Below are 17,918 nucleotides of genomic sequence, written 5' to 3' on the forward strand. Positions count from 1 at the left end.
TACAGATAGTCATACAACATTTTTGGAGCATTAAACCCAAGGCTATCCCATTGAAGCTTTCTGGCTCTTATCTGCTTGCCCATGGCAGTGGACAGTACACTGAAAGTAGTTCTAGAGACTTGGATCTATTTCTGGTTTCACCATTCATCAGCTGTGTGATACTGGATAGAAAAAGGATTAAAAAACAACCAACCAACCAAAAATGCTTACTTTGTGCCAGACACTGAGCTTGGCACTGGGGAATACAAATTCAACTAAAAAGAAAATGACCTCAACCCTCAACAATAACTGCTAATGGGAGAAGACAACACAGAAAAGGGAGAAGAAAGTGGGAAAGGGATAGAAAAGTCTAGAGATAAGTCTAGACAATGCTAGACAAATCACCAAACATCTTGGAGTCTTTGTATTCTGACAGGCTTTTTATATATTTTGTTGTGGTGGAGTTAGTTGGTACTGAGGGCCTGGAGTCAGGAAGGCCTGAGTCCAAATCTTGCCTCAGACACTTAATAACTATGTGACCCTGAGCACTTCACGTCCTCTTTCCTTCAATTTCCTTATCTGTAAAATAAGGATAATAATAGTATCCACCTCTCAGCGTTGCTGTGAAGATAAAATGAGATTATGTTTATGTTATAAGGGCTATCTCTCATATATAATGTAGCTTGGAGGGAGGTGGGACTTCAGCCTCTTCCCTCTCCTAGTTTTCTTTCTCTAAAGGGAGACTCTATTTCCTGCCAGGGGATGGGGGAATAGGAGGTTAAAGGCAAAAAGCTTTCAGCCACTCTGTCCTCATAGAGAGGGGATACTAAGCTAGAATTACATCTGTCAGTTCCCTAAAATATTGTTAGTCTAGGGAGTGTGGTTTTCAGGTTCAAGCTAACGCTTTATTATTTGGATAAAGACTGGACTCAATTTTTATACCCAAGCCTTGATCCTTCTCCCTACTGGATGCCAGTTCCATAATGACTACACATAGAAATTATCAAAGAAGTCCATTTATTCAATTAGATGGAAAACAAAATTCAGAGAAAATAAATATATACCAGACAACATACAGTGCAGGAGCTCTCCCACTGAAAATGAGGTAACTCAGTTCAACCAAGACGGTCCTAGACCTTACCTAAGAGGAAGTTCCCCAAAGTCTTTTGTATAGTAAGCTCAGGATTGGGACATGGCAGAGACTGCCAGCTCCTGTCATGTCAGTTTCTTCCCAGTGTCTTTTCCTCTAGCAAACTGAAGTGAGATTGGTATCTTCCATATTTTCTCTGGGAGAAGCTGGAAGCCAAAAGCACCCAAAGAGAAAGAGAATTGAAAGCTCTCCTCTCTCCTGCACTCCCCAACTGACTCCTTAGACCCCCATCCACACCCAAGGCCTGGGCATTGATCTCCACCAATAAGCAGAGAGTCCTCTACCCATAGACTTTAGGACTGGGGGTATATTTACAAAGTGTTATATAAATACAACCAATTATTATCTGCAAAATAAAGCAGTCAAACTCATTCTCAACTCATTTCTGCAGGTGAGGGATAGAGAGGAAAGGGAGGTTTTCTTAAGTGGGTTTAGGCAGTAATATTAGGAACTGAAGAAAGGAAGTCTGTTTTCTACGAATGGAATGAGCTCCCCCCAAATCAGGAGAGTCAAATTTCTCTTTAGAAAGGGGACTCATTTTTTTGGAATGGAGAAAATCATCCTATTCCCTCTGCTGTCCCCTTACACATATCCCCTTCCCTTTTTTATCCCAGACACTACTGGGAAGGATCATGGGTCAGACTGGGATTTAGGCCTCCCAAATTGATTCCATTTACTTAAGGAGAAAACCATAGAGACCTAGACCTCCCTGAGGTTCTCCTGAAGATTATGTATGTATGTATGTATGTATGTCTATGTATGTCTGCATATCTATGTATGCTGCACATATATACACACATACATTAATGTGCTATATATTACATATATAATTAATATATTAACCATACACTTACACACATATTATATACACACATATATGTAGGTATATATACACATTAAAATATATACACATATACATATACATGTATGAATATATGTGCATACATATAGATAAGTAGATAGACAGATACAGACAGACAGATAGACAGACAGATATACAGGTATATATAGACATAGACATACATACCTACAATCTGACCTCTGGGAAAAATGGGTAGAAGGACATTCTAGGGAAAAAAAAGTTTGATGTGGACAAGTTTGTCTCTATTACCTTCCCATTTTCTTTTCTGTGTCCCTCTCTTAACTGTTCTGCTCACCCTCAGTGAGCCTGCTTTTTATGGATGCCTGAATATATATTTCAACCAGGCTAACACTTCCTGACTTGCCCCACACTTCCTAATTACATCTCCATCCCTGGACTACTTTCTTATCACCAAATCAAGCTGCTCACCAGTGTAGCTGATATATATATATATATATATATATATATATATATATATATATATATGTTCCATATATATGCTGAGGAAAGCACTCCAATTAGACTAATAGATCCCTTCAACTTGTTTCAGAATGTTTGCATTTCATAAGAGTATACTTATATTTTAGATGGAATAGGAGAAAGGTTTTTTAATTAAAAAAATTTGTTTTGGGAGAGGGCACTCCTCTCTATTCCAGGGACGCTGAGAAGGAGAGAGGCATAATTAATTAAGAGTTATTTGTGATCTTCTACCTTTCCCTTTTCATGTTGAGATGGGTGTGGGTATAGGTGTGTTAGGGAATGGATTGGTGGGGGTACAGTTCCCTTTTCCCTTCCATATCAGGGCTAATAACCCTCTCTCTGACAGCAGAGGTACTAGGTCACCCTCGTCTGATCTGTAAACTGAGGTCAAAATAGACAAATGCTTTTGGTAGAGATTTCAAGAAGGGGAATGCCCCATCTTCAGCTTCATGCTAGGGTCACAAACTTATTCTTGTTGGGTTCTAATGCTTGGGAATGAATGTACCTGTGGGCCAGAGGAGTTGATCTGGACAAGGTGGGTAGTCATTTAGGGTTCAAAAAGCCTGAGGTTATATCAAAGTTCACTTTTAAATTTTATTTTTTTTTATGAAGGCACATATTTTTAATGCTATCCCAAACTGTATGACAGTTATGACTCAAAATCTCCAGTGATCAGTAACATACTTTCCTGGAGACACAAAAATGAAGGAAAATAGACTTTTTAAAGAATTTTCTTTACCTTTGAATATTGCCCATACAAATGAGACAATATGATGGTTTCTGTAAATTACACTTTGTTGTGATGAATATTGTGTGCATTAAAAAAGAATAATTAATAATAGCATTTATGTAGAACTATACAGTTTATAAAAAGCTTTATCTATGTTATCTAATTCAGTCCTAACAAAACCTAGAATAGGTAGGTATTACTATGATCTTCATTTTACAGATGAGGAAACTGGGGCTAAGAGAAGTTAAATGTAAATGTTCAAGGCAGGATTTAAAATCAGGCTTTTCTGACTTCACTTCCCAGCCATTTGCCAACTAGCTGTTCCAAGCCTAGTTAATGGAGTTGTTTACATGGTCCAATAAAGACAAAGTAATCACTAATATGGCATTTGGAATCATATTGCAACGCATATTACCATATCTCACCACATAATCATCACAGTTTTATGTCAAATTTTTTTCCAAAAAAAGTGGGGTGCAACTATTATGTGAAACTTAAAAAAAAAGCGCCAGTATTACTTAAATAAAAATAAATTGTTACTAAACTGTCTTTGGTGCAAGATTAGGATGAATGGAACATGTGAATATACCTTAAAATTGAATATTGACAATGGGTTTGTGCTGAGAATTCTAGGCTCTCAGCTCATAGTGCTTGAGAGATAAGTAAGTATCCATAAGTCACTGGGGCATACATTGCTGCTCTGTTTGCCTTTTAAGTAGTGTGATGAACAGAATTATACCATGCGGTGATTGTGTGATGAAAGGTTGTAAACCAATTTTTGGACTGAAAAAACAGGGTGTGACGATGAGGTGGTTAAAATATAGTCATTTTGATTATATAATCAATGGCTTCGTTGTCACGTAAGCAAGAAAACTTGCCTAGGCTACTGCCCTTTTCACATATGAATCTTTCAGGTTGCTGAAAGATACAGTGGGGAAGAACACTTTGGGATGGAAAACTGACAAAATCAGCTTGTGAAGAAAGAGTTTCTCAGCTAAATATTTGAAAAGAGACATTAAATCTCCTGAGGACCAGTAAGAGGACAGCCACTGAGATGAAGGTAAAGTAGTGGTTGCGGACCATTGTGTTCCATCAGTTTCTTTGCATGTGACTATTTTTAGAATTTTGAAGTTTATAACTAAGGAATCATAAATCAAATAAGTGTGGGTTACAGGAAGATTATATAGGGGTTGTTGGGTCCATTGATGACAAAACTGGATTTTTGGAGTTTTGCCTCATCAAGTTACAAGTGGGTCACTGAAAACTGGGAGGCCCTCATTTGAAGCCAGCAGCAGCAGAAGCCATATGAGAGGAAGAAGTAGCTAGCAATAGGTACTATGTGTCAGGCACTCTATAATTATCTCATTTGACCCTCACAACAGCCCTGGGAGGTAGGCACTATTATTCTCCCCATTTTACACATGAGGAAAATGAGGCAAAGAGACATTAAAGTGACTTACCCAGGATCCTACAGCTAATAAGTGTCTGAAAATGAATTTGAACTGGGAATCTTCCTGACTCCAGGTCTGACACTCTATCCACAGTGCCACCTACTAAACTGAGGTCAAGAAACATCTCAAGACGGCAAAGATTGTTTACAGAAGACAGAATACAAAATCTGACAAGGACTAAGGTGACAAGAAAATTTTGTAGCTGCTTAGCTGGGAACCTGCTGATTAGAAGAGAAAGATTTCTTTGATCATGGACAAGAGAAAGGGTGAGTTAAGTGAGAGTTCTTCAGCCGCTCTGCTGTTGGGAAGAGAGCTAAATTCTAAAGTGTGCAGAGGAAGCTTATATTGCTTTCCAGCACCTTCTACCACCTGAGAGAGGGCTGTATGGTTGGTGTCTAATACCCTCTCTGGCTTGAGAGGAAGAAACATAGGGGGAAAGATAGACTGTGCATATGTTTTGCTATGAGCTGTTTTTTACTGTAAGAAGAGACTTGGAAAGAATTGGATGAAGCAGAATTCCCTAGTATTTGCAGAGCTGAGGAGTCTGTCAGTTCTCCAACTTAAAGTGACTTCTTGTCACTGAAAGAACTTAACAATATTTCTTCTGTCTTTATCAAGGTTGGGCTACAAGAGAAAAGATCTTATCTGCTTTGTTAGCTTGAAAGCAGAAAAGGAATAGGTCAGGACCAGAAAGAGAGTGGCTAGCAGAGAAACAGCTTCATAGGTTGGAGATTGTTCCTAAAGGGACTAGATGTATCAAAGCTTGGAGCCCAGGGGTGTAAGATACCCAAAACACATAAGTTTACAACTTTTATGTTTTCCTGTTAGATTTCTATAGATTTCCTCTTTCTCCTCAAATACTGTTAGCCTTGGTGGGAGGGCGTGACCCAGGAATATAGATGGTAGAAAAGTTTTTATAATTTCTGTTTTTGCCTTCACTTAAGTTGTGATTTTTATCATTCAGGCTTTTGCCTTCTGTTGAGTAAATGTTATTAATCAGTTGGTAAATAAATATTTATAAAGTATTTACTATATACCAGGCATTGTGCTAAGTGACAAATACAAAGAAAAGAAAGAAACAGTCTCTGCTCCCAATGAGTTCACCGTTTAATGGAAGAGACAATACACAGACAATTATGTACAAACAAGCTACATACCAGAGAAATCAGAGATAATCAACCGAGGAAAGGGAACAAAGTGTTCTCATAGAAGTCTGAATTCCTGTAAAAGAAGGTAGGATTTTAGCTGGGACTTGAAGGAATTCAGCGAGGCCAGGAAGCAGAGATAAGGAAGGAGTAAGAGCATCCCAGGCAGGGGGCACAGTCAATGAAAACGCCTGGAGTCAAGAGATTAAGAATTTCTTGTTCAGTGAACTGAGAGAAAGTCAGTGTCATTAGATCACAGGAACAGGGGGTTGGGGGGAGATGGAGACATGGGATGATGGTGCAAAAAGACTGAAAAAGTATCAAGCAGGTTACAGCAAAGGTTTATTCTTAATAATTTATTATCGTTGTTACTGTTATTTTTATGATGGCTGCTTTTGCTTTAGGCTTGAGTTAACATTGTCCTAGTGACTGACTTCATTTGAATGAGAAGCACATTGTAGGGGCTCAAGAGCTCCAGTGGTAAGCAGTAGAAGTGTTTTCCTGTTGGGACCCTGTGAGAGAGCAGTTGGTTGTAGCAGCCCAGTTATAGAAGTATTCAGCTCCACTCTGAGGAAGAAGAAAACAGAACTCCAGACTTCACAGCAGGAGGTCAGGTTAGGGCTGAGTCATTCAGCACCGACAGAGGAAGGTTGGGTCCAGGTGCCTTGTCAGATGTCAAGCCTGGCCCCTTGTAGTCACTATTAAAGTCTCTATACATTAGTGACTATCATTTTTGTAGTGTTGTGACTGCTACTCTTTTAATTTGAAATGACTTTTTCTTTTTGGTAGATTAAATTGTGTTCATTCTTTCTTTGGATATGGGAAAGAATGTGATTTCCAAGTATTCCCTAAGAACCACTAATGTCTTGACTATCATTGCCCAGTATCCATAGACCATGTTTAACCTCTGTTGAAAAACCAGGAAAATCCTGAATTTTTCCAGGTTGCTCAGGGGTTTTCAGAGGGGCCCTTTAGCCCATCCTCTCCCTACCTTCTTCCTAGCTCTCCAGAAATGCTCTTCTAATTATAGCTCCTGCAATGACTCTACTTAGCCTGGTACAGTGGAAACATTAGACCTGTAGTAAGAGGAGCTGAGTTCAAATCCTTTCTTTGCCTTTTTACTACTTGTATTATCCTAAGCAACTCACTCAATCTCTCTGGACCTTAGTTTCCTTACTGTGGCCTGTTGGCCTTCCTAGACGATTCAGTCAAAGGGTAGAACTTGAGGACCTAGAGGGCCACATGTGCCTCCCTCTCTAGATCTATGGTTCTATTTGAGCAGGCTATTTATTCTAAGGTGCACCTAAGTGGCATTGTGGATAGAGCACTGGGCCTATGTCAGAAAGATCTGAGTTCAAATTTGACCTATGTGACTCTGCTTGCCTCAGTTTCCTCATCTGTCAAATGACCTGGAGAAGGAAATGGCAAACCACTCTTTTCCAAGAAAACCCTAAATGGGGTCATAAAGAGTCAGACACAATTGAACATCAACTTATTAAATATGTTTTTGTTTCTTCCTTAAAGGTCTTTAATAGTAGGGATTGTTTCATTCATTATTTTTTAATCCTCAGTGCCTTTTGAAATTTAATGAACTTATTTGTTTTCAGTTTTCAACAATCATTTCCACAAGTCTTAAATTTTCTCCCCCTCCTTTTCCCCTCTCTCCCCATGCAATCTTATATGGGTTCCACACCATAGAAATACTTGTTGATTGAATGACAAAGGAATAATTCCAGAGTAAATCTAAGGACTAGAATCTCAGAATTTTAGCTGGAAGAGCCTTTTAAGATCATGTAGGCCAGTCGCCTTGTTTTATAGTTTAAGTAGTAAGATCCAGAGCCTTGCCCAGGTGACAGTTTCTTAACTATTCCCATCCTTCTTGATTTCCCTCTTCTCTGAATTATTAAAACACACATTATTTTGACCACAAAATTTAATTCTTCTTTGTCTTTTATTGGTTATCATGTGTTGTTTTCTCAAGAAAACTGTAAAACTCTGTGAGGGCAGGTATAGGGCTCAACACATGGCAGGTACCTGATACACTGTATTCAAAGAATGGTTTTTTAAAATTCCTGTTTCATCCAGGATGAGAGAACCAGGAGTCTCTCAAAGCCTACTGAGCTCCAAGGCCGCACTGGGCCTTCCCCGGGGTGGACTTCATGATTCTGCCCTCCCAGAGGGTCTTCTCTGGACTATCTACCCCACGGGCTGAAGCATTCTCAGCCTGATATGTCATTACAACTACAACAGAATTGTCCTAGAATGAGGCGATCTTTTGACTTGCTACCTGGTTCACAATGAGAACATTCACAGTAAAGCAGGAATTTTCTGTTGCACTGGACCTTCCCAGAAATCGACGTGACTGGAGCGCGAGGGTGTCATCCTGCCCTGACATCAATGGAGCAACTAGCTTCCAAACCCTGGCTCCTTTGTCCCTTCCTGGGGATAGCCCTGAAGCCCACCAGCCGGCAGAGGAGAGGCAGCATTGCAGCCAACACACATGCAGGACTAGGCGTTAAGGGTGAAGCCTGTACCTGCTTCCCTCCGAGGACTTGTTTACCTTTCCCTAAGAAACAAGGCTCACCTGAGAAGTGAACAGACTGGGGAGCACTTGGATGAAAGTCCCGAAAAGAAAACCTCCTAAGCAACAGCCACCGAAGTGCCGGGGGCTTTATTCAGGCTGCGGACCGCAGATGCCCTGCCTCCCCACCCGCCCCCCCAAAGCCAGCAAGGGCACCCAGCTGCCAGACACTGGACTGTAGGAAGGGAAGGAAAGGGGGGAGCTGGGCGGGGACTTGGAATCTGTTTGTGCGCTGGGGGCTTTGGGGGGATCCGGCTTTTCTCGCCCGAAGGGGAGATTCCCCTTCCTCTCGCTCCTCCAGGAACCCACAGGGAAGTTGGGAGGCTGTGGGCAGAGAGAGGGAGGAAATGTCAGAGTTTCCCTTTTGCAATCTCTCCCATTCTTGGGGGGCAAGAGGTGTTTAGGTCTTTGTGAGGGCAGGGAGGGAGAAGGGGAACAAGCTGATTTTAAAAATTCTTCCTCCTTCCTCCCACCTAGCTTCCCCCTCCCTTCCCCGGACCCCCTCGCTGGGGCAGGACAGCCCCGGGGCGCTGCAGAGGGTCGCGGGAGCCGCAGGGTTAAGCCCGAGGAATGCAGCGGCGAGGAATGTGCATGCAGATGAGCGGAGGGGAGGGAGGGGGCGGGGCTGCGGTGGGAGGGGCGGGGCAGGATGCTAATCATATGCAAATGAGCAGGATCCTCGGCCCCCGCCGCCGCCGCCGCCGCGAAGACGCAGCTTTTCCCGGATCCCAGCCCAGACGGCGGCGAGTCGGGCAGCCCGCGGGGAGACCCGGGGGAGGAGGAGGAGGAGGAAGAGGCGGAGGCAGCGGCGAGGAGGAGGAGGAGGAGGAGGAGGGGGATAATCCTAGTCAGTCTCCGGCTCCCAAGTGGACATGGTGGACTGATCCCAAACAGGACAGGGAGCAGGATTTCCTGGACGCTCCCCCCCGCCCCGTGTCGGGGTCCCCGCTCCGGTGCACCCCCGCCCCTGCACCCCGCCCCCTGCACCCCGCCCCTCCCTGTGCCGCGCGGTGCCCTGCCCGCTTCCCGCGGGGCTCCCGCCCGGTGCCCCCTGCCCGCTCCCCATGGAGGAGCCGTACCCCGGGGGGGCCGCCGACGACCATGCCTAGGAAAGCCGGCCATGGGCAGCTGCCGCTCCCCCAGGGCTGGGAGGAGGCCAGGGACTACGACGGCAAGGTCTTCTACATCGACCACAACACCAAGAAGACCAGCTGGATCGACCCCCGGGACAGGTGGGGGCGCGGGGGCCGGGCCGGGGAGACCCCCTCCCTCCCCTCCATCCCCCGGCCCATCCTGCCGCCCGAGGGCTGAGGGCTGAGGGCTGGGGGCGGCCGCAGGCTAGCGCTGCGCAGCGGCGGCGTTTGTCGTCCGGGAGACCGGGCAGAAGCGGCCGCTGCCGGTGCGGGGCGAGCTGCGGCGGGAGCCCGGGGGTGGGCTCGAACCCGCGGCCGAGCCGGCGCTGGGGGACCTCGTCGTGCATCCGCGGCTCTGGGCGAAGGCAGCCTGGCGGAGGGATGAGCCCAGGGGGCTGGACCCGCGAGCCCTCCCGGGTGCAGGAGCCGTGGCAGGGAGGGTCTGAAGCTGTCCGTCGTAGGCCGTGCTGGACAGCCAGCTCTCTCCCCATTGCACTCGGGTGGATGGATGGTCTCCCGAGCGCTGGGAGGGATGTCAGGCCGGGGCTCCTAACAGTCACAAAGAGATTAAGAGCCAGGGTAGGGGACAGAAGGCTGTTCCAGAGGAGGCTTTGCCTTCCAAAACAAAAGGCTTGAAGTGGGGGAGATGGGGAACTGAGTTACCCAGGCTACCTGTAGACATCTCTGTCAGTGGGACTTCCTACACCCCACCCTCTTCTCTCATAGTTGGAGTTTACAACTACATACAATATAGGGAGCCCAAGCCCACCCTTTGGAAGTCAGATTTTGGAAGCCTGTCTCTGCTGGAAAGATTAAACCTCGGAAGATGTATTACATCCTCCTGAGTGTGTAATGTATACAGTTCAATAGCTGACTTGACTTCCACTACCTTCCCATTCTTAGAAATGTAGACTATGTGCTTCATTACCCTATAGCGAGTAGCCTTTACTTTGAGATAGCGAACTGGGCAGTTTCCTTATCGTACAGTTCTTGAAACTATTCTTTAGCCAAGGCTGAAGGAGACCTGTTGGTCTTTTAGCCTTTGGAGACCTAATGTAACATCTACTCGCTCCCATTCTACGCTTGGGAAGCGTTTGCCTTTTCCTAGCCTGTAGGTATAAAAGAAAAACTATATATGTAATATATAGTTGGAATTTACAACTAGATACAGTGTAGGGAGCCCAAGCCCACCCTTTGGAAGTCAGATTTTGGCAGCCTGTCTCTGCTGGAAAGATTAAACCTAGAAAGATGTATTACATCTTCATATTACAAATATTATTACATATTACATATAATATTACATATGTAGTTACATAGTTATATGTGTGTATCTATATATCTAAACCATTCTGGAACTTTAAAAAATATCTAGTGTATCTAGTGAATATCTAGTGTATCTAGTGTTCACATTTTACATCTCTGTCCCTCCTCACTTTTTTTTTTCTTTTTAAAGAGTAAGTTGGTCGTTATTCGTACTAGGAGGGTGAATTTGGCTAGTTGTAATAATAATAGTTAATAGTAACAGTAATCAAGAATAACTCAGCCCTTTTGGACTTTTACCTCTTTCTGAAATTTCTTCTTCAGTTATTTATGGAATGTGGTCAGAGAAGTTAATAACCAGACTCTTTAAATTGCTTCCCCTTCTAAAGTTGTTTTTTTAAGATCTGAAGTAGAAATAGCCCTGGAATATAGTTACAATATTGTTATCCTTTATACTGTAGCTTCCTTCTACCTTTTGTATATTACTTGTAAAGGCTATTAAAGGTGATTATAAGGAAGTTATAAATGACATTATATATTCATGGAACAATCCTTGTTAAATTATCCATGAAGGTATCAGCTTAGGTTTCCCTACTGAAAATTAGAAAACGTACTTGTGCAGGACCTATCCCTTGTCAGAATTGCGCCCACCTCTTGCAGAGTGAAAGTTTTGACCAACATCACACCTTCTACAGGTGTCTCCAGTCATATTAGGTATTGCCATAAACTTAACACTGTAAATGTGTTATTTGACTTACCCCATTGCACTTTGAAACCACTTAACAGATAGTAAATGTCAGCTCTAATGTTATGCATGGAACTTCGTCATTGATGCACCTGTTTAAATATTTGCCTTCGACATTTGTGGGGTAGTTATTGCTTTTTCCAATACTTGTAATTGTAGGTTATTGAAATTTCAGGAAATTCTTGAAATATTTGGGTATTTTAAGTTCTATTCTGCTTCAGTTTGCCCTTTAGATTTTATCTTCCTTTCTATATTTACCAAATAAAAAAAAGATTACCAGAAAATGTAAATGCCCTAGGAAAGCAAATAGAAAGTGAAATATAATTATATAGCTAGGCTTATCTGTATCAATGCTTCTTAAACAAGTCAGCTGTGTGTTATTTTAAACTGTTATTAGATTATCAATTCTTGAGAATTTTATTGTCAGGAAAATAAGTAAACAATGCATCTTTTTGTCTGATGTGACTAAAAGCCAAAAAGTTGGTCCATATTACTTTAGTACTGTGATGGATGCTCTGGGGATGTTGGACAGATGTGACTACTTTTGCTCTAAGTATTGGGATTTTTTTTAAGTTCTTTTCTGAGGTGAGAGCAATATTGACAGAACTTTCATTCCTGGTTTAATCATGATTCTTTTTTTAGGATAACTAAAGGGAGTATAGTTTTTTTTAAACAGTGTAAGAGGTGTCAGTTGGCGTAGCTGTTAACTTTTGTCAATCCTGTTAAGCAGTAAACATCTTTTTAGTGCCTACTATGCTCCAGGCACTGTGCTAGGTCTTGGTGTAAAAAATCATTAAGATGAGACAGTTATATTCTGGGAGCTAATGTTCTAGTGGGGGTAGGATAGTGAATAAATAGAGTAAGTATATACAAAATCAGTACATGGAAGGGAGGGGGCCCAAGAACTGGTGGAATCAGGAGAGGCCCCTTGAAGAAATTCACACTTGAATTGACCTTTAAAGGAAGTCAGGAATTCTAAGAGGCATATATGAAGAAGGGAAGGACTCTTAAGGGATGGAGGACAGCTATGAAAAGGCTTGGAGGTCTTGGAATAACAGTGAATAGGGCAGTTGACTTGATATTTTATGAATAGATTTAAGTACTGTTGTATATTATATTTGGGGTAGCTGTGTGGTGTGGTAGATAGAGTGCTGGCTCTGGAGTCTGGAGGATTTGAGTTCAAAATCTGGCCAACAAGACTTCCTAACTGTGTGACCTTGGAGAAGTCACTTAACTCTGACTCAGTTTCCTCATCTGTAAAATAAGCTGGAGAAGGAAGTGGAAAACCACTACTTTATCTTTGCCAAGAAGACTCCCAAATGGGATCGTGAAGAGTTGCACACTACTGAAAAATGACTGAATAACATTACAGTTAAATGACTAACACACTTCTTAATATTTTTAACCATTTAAATCGTCATGATCTTTCAGTTAGCTTGACTAAATGCAATCATAATAATAAAAACGAGTACTTATATAGTACTTAAATGTTAAAGCATTTTATAAATTTTGTGATTTTTTTATCCTCACAGCAACTTTGAGAGGCAGATGCTGTTACCATTCCCATTTTACAGATGAGGAAACTGAGGCAAACAGAGGCTAAGTGACTTGGTCATGTAACTGTCTGAAGCTGGAGTTGAACTTGGGTTTTTTCTGTCTCTAGACCTGGTGCTATCCTCACTGGATCACCTATGTACTCTGATGCCCATAACATCTTTTCTCTCCTACCCTCTTCTCCTTCCTCTCTCCCTTGAAATTTCGGAGGATGTGGACATAGGTGCTTAATACATGCTTGTTGACATGTTTTTTTTTCCTACCAGTTGGTGTTCTGCCATGAGTTATGAAACATGCCAAATGGTCTAGGCCTTCTTGACTGTTTTGGGAGGAAAATGATAGAGGGAAATGACTATCATTTTGGGGTAAGGAGTAAATAGAAAGAATGTTAAGGAAAAATGGGACCATCCTTTTTTCATCCAGAATGAAGTCATAACCTTCTCCAATTTTCCTTCAGCCTAAGCACTACACAGTGACAACAGTTTTACTGTTTAAAAATCAGCTCCCCACTACAGAAAGTGACTTCATAGGGATGCTGATATGATCTCATTCTCATGTGGATAGGGGTTTAAATGTTGAGAGAATCCATCTACTAACCTGTTGTGATGATGGAGTTCTGTCATCATGGTGAGCCTTAGGTGAGTCGAGGGCCAAGAGCTGTGGATTGCAGGGGGCACAGGTTGGTTGTCATATACTGGCATTACCACATAGTGAATTCTGCTATGTGTCTTAATAGTGTATTATTAGGAAAGTTAGACGAGACAAGTATGGACCGGGTATTTCTAATTTGGTAAACATTTATGAAGTACCTCTTATGATGAAGGCACTGTTGGTGAATATATCTGATGATACAAAAAGTGTTTAGGCCTTTGAAAAACTTCTACCTATTGGCAATTGCTCTGATTTCCTTCCACCCATTCATTCTGTTTCCTAGGAATGCATGGCTGTTTCTCAATTCCTGTTCTAAATTTATCTACTTAATTCATTAAATTTTTGCTGATGCCTTTTATTTTTAGTAAATTTTTATTGACATTTCATTTCTTCTATTACCTAGATTTCCTTTGTCTCACTCTTTCTTCCCAAAGAGCCATCCTCATAACATCCTTATAAAACTTGTAAGCAAGAAAAGAGGAAGAGAAAAAAAGTCAACTAATTTGATGAATACATTGAAAAAAGTCTGAGATTATATGCAGTATTCCACACCGTGGACCCCTTACCATCTCAAAGATGTCGGGGAGATGTCTTCTCATCTCTTCTTTGGGACCAAGCTTGTTTCTTTGTAATTTTTGTAAGTTGTTTTATGGTGATTCTTTCCATCTACATTATTATACTCGTTATGTATCTGTTTTTCTTGGCTCTGCTTACTTCACTTTGCATTAGTTCATATAACTTCTCTGTATTATCTTATCCATTCTTTCTTATAACTCAGTAATATTCTATATCAAGCATTTACCATAATTTGTTTAACCATTCCTCAATTGTTGAGGATCTGCTTTATTTTCCATTTCTTTGCTACCACACAAAAGTGCTGCTATTAATGTTTCATTGTATATGGAACCTTTCTTTTTGCCAAAGGTCTTCCTTGGGTAAATTCCGGGTAGTTGAATTTCTGGGTCAGAGGTTATAGACATTTAATCTACTTTATTTGCATAATTCCAAATGACTTTCCCAAATGATTTTTATTCTTCACAGTTCCACCAACAATGTGCCCTTCATTCCATAACCTTTCTAGGATTGATTATTCTTGTCTTTTATCAATCAGCTTTGCCCTATATATAGTGGTTATGAGGTAAAATGTCAGGATTGTCTTTTGATTACTAATCCCTATTAGTGATTTGGAGGATCCTTTTATATTGTTAATAATTTGTAATTCTTTTGAGAAGTTTTTTCATATCTTTGACCACTTATCTGTTGGAGAATGACTTTTGGGGATTGTAGTTCTTTTAGCTGTCTATACACAGGTATCTTGGGTACAAAACCCTTCTCAGGGATATTTGATTTAAAGTTTTCTCCTCGTAGTTAACCTCTTTGCTGCCTATCCTAGATACGTTGATTTTATTTATGTAAAAGCTTTTTAATTTCATAGAATCAAATGATCTATTTTTACCTTTTATAATTACCTCTTTTTCTTGATTGGTTATGAATGTAGCTCCTAGCTATAGTTGTAAAAGGCATGTGATATATTTGTCTTCTAATATTTTAATAGTATCATATTTAATATTAAGTGACATGACTATTTTGAAGTTATTGTGGAATATGGTATAAGATGGGCAGTTGAGTGGTACGGTGGATAGAGTATAAGCCTGGAATTAGGAAGACTCCTCTTCCTGAGTTCAAATTTGGCCTCAGAAACTTATTAGCAGTGTGACCTGGGCAAGTCATTTAACTCTGTTAGCTTCAGTTTCCTTGTCTGTAAAATGAATTGGAGAAGGAAATGGCAAACCACTCCAGTGTCTTTGCCAAGAAGACCCCAAATGGGATACATTTTGAAACAACTGAACAACAACACATGGTATAAAATGTTGTTCCAAGCATAATTTCTGCAGGACTACATTCCAATTTTCTTTAACAGTTCTTAATAAATAGAGAGTTCTTTCCTAAGTAATTTGGATTTTCCGGCTTATTGAACACTGAATTATTGAGTTCCATTAATTCTGATTCTCTCTTGTCTAATCAGATGTCCCCAGTCTATTCTTCCTTGTAGTGTTCTACTTTTTTTATTTTTAAACCAATACCAACTGTTTTTTGATGAGAACTGCTTTATTATATAGCTGAAGTCTAGAAATGTTATTCCTCACTCATTTGTACCCATTTCTATTATATTCTTTGATATTCTACCTTTTTTGTTTTTCCAGTGAAATATTGTCATTTTATTGAATTCTGTAAAGTATCCCTTTGGTAGTTTGATTGGTATAGCATGAAAATGCTATTGATGTAGCAATAACTTTTGTGATATTATAAAAATGATGATCCTGAGCACTGGATATTTTATCATCTATTTATCGTCTTTATTTCTTAAAGGAATATTTTGTAACTTAATCTATACAGGTATTGAATAGGCTTTGGTATGTTGGCCTCTAAATATCTTATGCAATTTCCAATTATTTTGATTTTTTTTGGTTTATTTAGTGTTTTATTTTTCCTCAGTTACATATAAAAACAATTTTTAACATTCGTTTTTAAAACTTTTGAGTTCCAAATTCTCTCCCTTCCTTCCTCCCCATTACCCCTCATTGGAAAGGCAAGCAATTCAATATAGGTTATACATGTGTAATCATGTAAAATATATTTCCATGTTAGTCATGTTGTGAAAGAAAACATAGGACAAAAAAACCTGAAAAGAGTAAAGTTAAAAATAGTGTGCTTTTATCTGCATGCAGACCCCATCAATTCTTTCTTTGGAGGTGAATACCATTTTTCATCATGAGTGCTTTGGAATTGAGACCACACATATAAGGGGTTTCAGTTGCAAGTCAAATTGCAAGACCTCAGTGTATCTTCTTAAAGGTCATTTCCATTAGTAAAACCTTATTGGTTTTTGATATTCAGCCATTTGATGGTGCCCAGGACTTTCCTTTTTGGATCTTCTTCTGTAACTGTAGCTCATGAAGAACTAGAGCACTTGCTTGGCAAATGACCAGGTTGCTATAAGGTGTGCTTCTCTCCATGGGAAAGCAAGTCTAATGCCTGAGGATTGCTGTTGTTTGCAGAGTTCTTAGGCTAACCTCCCTGGTGATGCCAATTGGTGGGCAGGTGATATTGGGGATAGTTGGGATAGTGAATCCTTTCTCCACAAGGGTTACCTCCTTGGACTCTGGCTTCAAGGAGGTCAGTCTGGAAGCAAAACTTGTGGTTTGGAGGACTGCTGTTTTCAGGACTCTGGTGATTCAGCTGTAACCTCCCTTGCCACTCTCATCTCTCACCATATTCCAAGCAAGCTATATGTACTTTCCTGGCCGTAGCTTCCATACTTCTGTAATGTCCTTTCTTGCCACCACTCTCGTCTCTCCCTGTCTAAATCTTATCTTTATTTCAAGGCTCTGCTCTAATCCTGTCCCCTCCACAAAGCTTTAGTCTAACTTTTAGCACCCTTCACCCTCTGATTCTACCCTATATTTCTAGAATTACTTCACAGTATTTCCCTTTACTGATTCTTTGTTCCAATACAATGACATGACTGGCTGTTCTTGACTCTATAGAGCATCCTCAAGGCTTGGAATGTCCCTTTATCTTCCTTTTAGACCCAGCTGGATAGAACTCTAGGCCTGGAGTCAGAGAGACTCTTGTTCTTGAAGTCAAATCTGTCCTCAGACACTTACTAGCTGTGTCACCCTGGTCAAGTCACTGAACTCTGTTTGCCTCAGTTTCCTCATCTGTCAAATGAGCTGAAGAAGGAAATGGTAAAATCACTCCAGCATCTTTGCCAAGAGAACTCCAAATAGGGTCATGAAGAGTTGGACATAACTGAAAAATGACTGAATTATAACAAAAAAGGGCTTAACTCAGGGACCATCTCTTTTTGGAAGCTTTGGAAGGGATTCTGGAGGCCATTTCTGCCAGTAATTAGAGTTAGTTTTTCTTTTCAGATTTCCTGGTGTTTATTTGGAGATACGCACATGAAAAAAAAGTATATTTTATTGTATATATATATATATATATATATATATATATATATATATATATATATATATGTATATATATATACACACATATACACATATATTTACATAGATATATATAATATATACACACATATACATACACATACACACACATATATCTCTGAGGAGAGCTCAGTGTTCCTGAGGGCAGGAGATATTTTGGTTTTGTTTCCTTAGCATCTGGAAT

The 17,918-nt window shown here is 40.8% G+C and overlaps 1 protein-coding gene across 2 annotated transcripts in view; it reads left to right on the top strand.

Annotated features, from left to right (window-relative positions):
• Window positions 1-9,061: 9,061 nt before the first annotated feature.
• WWC2 (WW and C2 domain containing 2) overlaps window positions 9,062-17,918 on the top strand; it is a 257,956-nt gene continuing 249,099 nt past the window's right edge. Inside the window, exon 1 of one of the 2 annotated variants that reach the window (XM_072625437.1) lies at window positions 9,062-9,610. In XM_072625437.1, the coding sequence (XP_072481538.1) occupies window positions 9,480-9,610 (131 nt within the window). In that variant the 5' untranslated portion in view covers window positions 9,062-9,479. The remainder of the gene's footprint in view (window positions 9,611-17,918) is intronic. The other variant, XM_072625442.1, reaches the window with a different exon arrangement.

This window comes from Notamacropus eugenii, chromosome 7 (genome assembly GCF_028372415.1).
Source record: "Notamacropus eugenii isolate mMacEug1 chromosome 7, mMacEug1.pri_v2, whole genome shotgun sequence".
NCBI classification, from domain to species: Eukaryota; Metazoa; Chordata; class Mammalia; order Diprotodontia; family Macropodidae; genus Notamacropus; species Notamacropus eugenii.